Genomic DNA, 6,000 nt, shown 5'->3' on the forward strand with positions numbered 1-6,000 from the left:
TGACCCAGCGTGCTGTTCTTATGTGTCCCACTGAACTTGGAATCAAGACCCGTCTTCCTCCGCTTATGGAGCCAGGAGCATTTTGTCTAACTGGAATCCCAGTCCTTTCCCCTCCTTTTTCTGTAGCTCTGCACCCCTAGGACAAGGGATGTATCACAAGCTCAGGGCAGGGGATGGGGTGGGGAGACTGAGCTTGTGGGATTTCCTTGTTAAAATATTGGCAGCATATCACTGCCCTGAGGCAGCCTCTCTCCATCTGAGGGAGGGAGAAGAGAGATGAAGCAGATTTCCTGAGCTAGAATTTATTGTGCTGTTGACGAGCTTTCCCCAGGCTCCTGGCTGATGTGCTAGTCACAGTACAGGGGCATCGCCCCTTACATAAAGTCTCAGAATAGGCTGGGGGAGGGGAGGAGATGGACGCCTGAGAAATGGACATAGGACACGGAGCTATTGATCACTGTTCTCAATGCTAGATCCTGTGTCCAGCCACACGTGTGCTAGAACAGAGGTTGGGATTCTTACACGGAGACACAGGGTATCAGGCACCAGGGGCATCTGTGCAACTGTTACTCTGCATTGATGGCCGCTCCCATTCGCCACTAGCACAGATCAGCCACTGTTGAGTTTTTCAGTGAGCGATTTGAAGTGTTTTTACTAGTTAGTGGAGTTGGGGGGTTGCCTGTAAAACGGGGGAGGGACCAGCGCTGGCATCCTGGACAGATTTCAGATCTGCTTCGTTTTATGCTGAGACTCTGAATTTCCCTCTCAAGGATTCCAACTGGGGAAAAAGGGAATAAAAAAAAAAGGATTCTTCCCTTCCCTTGCCCTCAGGATTGTTATGTAACAGTGCTGCCACACTCCACTGGCAAAGGAATGAGCTGTGTATTTCATACGTTTTTTTAAAATGCATAAAGCACACGACTGACTCAGCCCCCAGCACACTGATTTGTAGCACCTAGAAACCCTGGTCCAAGACCAAAACCCCAATCTGATAGGTGCTGTATGGACACCAACCAAACAGACGGTCCCCAGTCCAGGGAGCATACTGTCCATAAATTAATTTACATGACTTCCCACCCTGCTTAAGACTGGTAAGGCGCTCGGGGGAGCTGCAGGGTGACAGGCACCATACACTGTAAGTATTGCTCATGAAAGTAACAGAAATTAGGAGAGCGTAGTCAAGATGAAGGAAAATGGACATTCAATGTTTCCCTGCCAGACCACACCTCACGGTATCATTCATTTAGGCCTCTATGGCATTACTTATATCATCACAACACGGCAGAGAAATCCAAGCCCTGTTGAAATCAGCGACAGTCTTTCCAGCGACTCTGATGGGAGTTGGCTCAGTCAAAGGAAGAGCCGGGGGATCCTGCAGAAGCCAGACTGAGCCAGGCAGCGCCCATGCAGGGCACGTCTACACTACAAATGGGAGTGTATTTCCTGGCTCTGGTAGACAGACTCGCGCTAGGTCTGCTCAAACTCGTGTGCTAAAAATAGCTGCATCACCAGCAGAGACGCTAGCTTGGGCTGCTCTAGCTGCCTGAATACAAACTCACTTGGGATGCCACCCATCCGATCCACCCCGCAGGCCTGAACACACCCCCGCCCGCTATACTGTACTGCTATTTTTCCAGCACACCAGCTCCAGCTAGCATGCCTGTCTGCCTGGGTTTGGAGGCTTATTCCCAGCTGCAGCACAGACCTGCTCCAAACCTTCACCCAGGCAGCATCTTTCTCTCACCTTTCCAGTGACCCTCCCTAGCCAGGGATGGTTATGGAGCTAACACACTACACAACTGATGCCAGAGACACCAGTGGTCAGCATGAATGGAACAGTTCTCACTGCAATAAGGTCATCATAGTAGATTCAGAGATGCAAAAGATGTGGCTTTATACAGAGGTGGGGAGGAGGACAGCCAGCTTAGGAGAAGGAGGGAAAGGGTCCAGCACATACAACAGGAGGAAACCCTGCACGGATCCAGCTGCAGGATCTAACCCCCTGTTCCTCAATTCCATTCCTTCTGCCCAGAGGCTCAGCAGAATAGACAGAAGCAGCTGGAAACTGCCCTTGTTATACACCACACTGTTCACAGGGATGGTGCAAAATCCTGCAGCTTCCTGCAGTTGGACTGTGGCATTTGAAACTGTTGCCCTAGCAGAATACTTCCTGGTTCTTAACAGCCCGAAAGAGACAATATCAACTCAGATTTGGGGCCAGCCTTGTGACTTCGTACAAACAAGCTCTTACGAAAGCCAAGCAGGGTCTGCAACATTTCTGCAATTTTTATTTCTTAAAATTCCCAGAGAAGCAATACTTTCAAAACAAGCAAACCTCTTCCGGCAGACACCACAGCCCAGCCTTACGGCCCTGGGAACCCAAAACTGAAAAGGACTGTAAACAGAAGTGACTTCCCTGATTTTTCACTTAGACTGTATAAAATAGCTCCATTTCAAATCCACAGGATTACTGGCAAGTTTAAAGTTAAGAATATGCCTAAACGTTTTGCAGGATCGGGGCCTTGGGTTAGCTCTACAGAGAAGGCAGTGTCTTTCTACACTTTTTTAGACGGTGCCCACGAAAAGAGCAGGTATTTGGGGATTCTATGTACAGCTAGGACACAGGATTATTCATTTCCCAAAGTGGAAAATGGAAGTATGAGGAAAAAAAACAGCATAAACAGTGAAAACCAAAACAGTTTTAAATGATTTACCAAAACAGACTTTAAATGATTTACTTTTCAGTCATGAAGTCCTGTGGCACCTTATAGAGTAACAAATATTTTGGAACATAACCTCACGCTCCAAAATATCTGTTAGTCTGTAAGGTGCCACAGGACTTCTTGTTTTTTTGTTTTTTTTTTAAAAAGATACAGACTAACTCGGCTATTCCTCTGATACTTTTCAATAATGGAGGATGCCCTTAGCAGATACCACAGGGAAATGCATGTAAGTGTTGCACTACAGGAGGATTTCTTTTTTTAAATCAATACCATCTTTCAAAACCTGCTGAGTTCCCGCTTATATAAAGAAGTCCTGTGGCACCTTACAGACTAACAGATATTTTGCAGCGTAAGCTTTTGTGGGCAAAGACCCGCTTCATCAGATGCATGAGTGGGACAACCCCCTCCCCCACAACTCATGCATCTGATGAAGCGGGTCTTTGCCCATGAAAGTTTATGCTCCAAAATATCTGTTAGCCTATGAAGTACCACAGGACTTCTTGTAGTTCTTGAAGCTCCAGATTAACACAGCTCCCTCTCTAACACTTGTATAAAGGGTTCCAGTGTCCAGACTGAGGAACTGGAGCACAGAGCATGGAGAAGACCAGATACAAAAGAGGGCTCAGGTAGTTCAGCTGGCCAGGTTGTGAAACCCTTCAGCTAAGAAGCTCTTAACAGGCTCTTCCGCCTTTGCAGGCGGCGAAGCGCCTTTTCTTTCGGAGAAATCACTGCTGGTGTTAGGAAAGCTGGCCAAAAAGGTCACTGGCCGGGGAGGGCACAAGGAGCAGAGCTGAGCTGCCTCCTGCAGGACCACCACCTACCACCAAACAAAGGGAGCCACCCTGACAGCCCCAAGGTAGAAGCCCTTTATTCTAGAAACCCAGATCCCCCGGCCCAGCGCCCCCCTCCGCTGCTCACCTCTTCCAGCGCCGCCACCGCCCCCCGGCACTTCTGCATTTTGGAGGAGAAGGTAGAAGCCGCCGGGGAGTTCAGATCTTCCGAGGTCACAGCCAGGAACTCCGAGACGCTGATCTGCTCAGGCATGTTGAGGGATGGGGCCCTGAGATCGGGGGGAGCTGGAAACGCAGCCAATGGACAAGGGAGCGGCGCTGAAGGGTAGGGATGGGGGGGCTGGCGGAGAGAGAGACAGTCCTGCTCCGCTTTGGTCAGTTTCACATGCCAGCTGTTGCCCTTTCAGCTCAATGGACCGGAGACGGCCAGTAGCTCTCTTGTAAGTTTCTCTCTCCTGTTACTTCCCTCCCTGCCTCCCTCCCGCTGTTTGCAATCACGTGGGGATATTGTTACCCAGCCAATGCGTATATTCCTGCAAGCTCGGATTTTTGGCCAAGAGCCTGTTAAAGGCAAAGCGCATCCAATTTCCCCCACCCCACCCGCCTCCAATGCAAAGTGAAGCTGCTGGTGACAGGAGGTGTCTGGAGTGGTGGTAGCTGTTGTCTTTCCCTTTCCTGGTGTCTGGGTTGGCATGCGCTCCCCACCTGTGAAAAAGAGGCTGCTTGTCTCCCTAAGAGTCTGTTAATGATCAGTCATTAGTATCCTTATGAGCCTCAGGATCCCCACTTATCACCTGCCCTTCCTGTAGGAAGAAGACAGACTGTTTTCAAATGTCCCTCTTCCGCCCTGCACAAAGGTGTTTTAAGCTTTGGAGGGTAACTGATGTTTAGCAGATACTGTTGGGTGAGGGGCCAGGAGGGTACAGCCACAACCCAGGATTAGATGAAAGAAGCCAAACTCTAGAGAGAAAACCCCTTGGACCCCTCCTCTCAAAGCCTGAGCATATTACAACTTTTCTGAGTGTGGGATAAGAAACAGCCCCAGTAAGAGCCTCTGGAATCTCCACGACATTGCCTCTGACAAAGCAGATCTTCGCCCACGAAAGCTTATGCTCCAAAATATCGTTAGTCTATAAAGTACCACAGGACTTCTCGTTGTTTTAGCCCGGGGAGACACTGATGAATTTAGGCTAGGTCTACACTAGGGAACAAAGTGAATTTCCAATACGCAATTCTAGCTATGCCGTTAGTGTAGCTAGACTTGACGTATCAGTATCGACTTTCTGCCTTAGTGTAGACCATGGCTGTTAAGGCTTGCACTGACGTTCCTTACTCCATGAAATAGTATGGAGTATCAGGGGCAATGGCTGAGCCCAGAGAAATCGATTTTACCGCATCTTCACACACAGCAAAATTGAACTCCAGAGTATCAAACGCAGTGCAGCGATCTCATGATAAGTACAGCCATACTCTTAGGTGACTTAGGTCAATTTTATAATGAATGGACTCTCTCCTGTGCTTTGCCTCACCTTAGCTGTGTCTACACGTGCACGCTACTTCGAAGTAGGAGCACTAACTTCAAAATAGCGCCCGTCGCGGCTACACGCGTCGGGCGCTATTTCGAAGTTAACTTCGACGTTAGGCGGCGAGACGTCGAAGCCGCTAACCCCGCGAGGGGATGGGAATAGCTCCCTACTTCGAAGTTGAACGTTGAAGTAGGGCACATGTAGACGATCCGCGTCCCGCAACATCGAAATAGCGGGGTCCTCCATGGAAGCCATCAGCTGAGGGGTTGAGAGACGCTCTCTCTCCAGCCCTTGCGGGGCTCTATGGTCACCGTGTGCAGCAGCCCTTAGCCCAGGGCTTCTGGCTGCTGCTGCGGCAGCTGGGGATCCATGCTGCAGGCACAGGGTCTGCAACCAGTTGTCGGCTCTGTGGATCTTGTGTTGTTTAGTGCAAGTGTGTCTGGGAGGGGCCCTTTAAGGGGGCGGCTTGCTGTTGAGTCCGCCCTGTGACCCTGTCTGCAGCTGTGCCTGGCACCCTTATTTTGATGTGTGCTACTTTGGCGTGTAGACGTACCCTCACAGCGCCTATTTCGATGTGGTGCCGCGCAACGTCGAAGTTGAACATCGACGTTGCCAGCCCTGGAGGACGTGTAGACATTATTCATCGAAATAGCCTATTTCGATGTTGCTACATCGAAATAAGCTATTTCGATGTTGGCTTCACGTGTAGACGTAGCCCTTATGTTGCATATGATGGGGCTAAGGGCTTAGTCACTGATAGGAAAGATCGATGCCAGGTCTTGGAGTAATTTGTGGCTCTTTAACATCACAATATTAGGCTTCTCTGAGGCTCTTCCCACATTTTATTTTTGATTTGTATTAAGGGAGTGCCAAGGGGGCCAGCTGCAATCAGGGTCCCATCATGTAAGAGGCTGTCTAGACACTGAAGCCTACAAAGCCTTATTTGGCACATTTTATGGG

At 49.5% G+C, this 6,000-nt stretch overlaps 1 protein-coding gene across 2 annotated transcripts in view; it reads right to left on the minus strand.

Annotated features, from left to right (window-relative positions):
* The window catches only part of ASAP3 (ArfGAP with SH3 domain, ankyrin repeat and PH domain 3), a 72,445-nt gene extending 68,503 nt beyond the window's left edge, over window positions 1–3,942 (minus strand). For both annotated transcript variants that reach the window (XR_012642422.1, XM_074976289.1), the window contains exon 1: window positions 3,642–3,942. Coding sequence is in view for 1 of the 2 variants with exons in the window: in XM_074976289.1 (XP_074832390.1) it covers window positions 3,642–3,767 (126 nt within the window). In the remaining variant the exon portion in view is untranslated. The remainder of the gene's footprint in view (window positions 1–3,641) is intronic.
* Between the last annotated feature and the right edge of the window lie 2,058 nt (window positions 3,943–6,000).

Source organism: Carettochelys insculpta, chromosome 24 (genome assembly GCF_033958435.1).
Source record: "Carettochelys insculpta isolate YL-2023 chromosome 24, ASM3395843v1, whole genome shotgun sequence".
Classification (NCBI taxonomy): Eukaryota; Metazoa; Chordata; order Testudines; family Carettochelyidae; genus Carettochelys; species Carettochelys insculpta.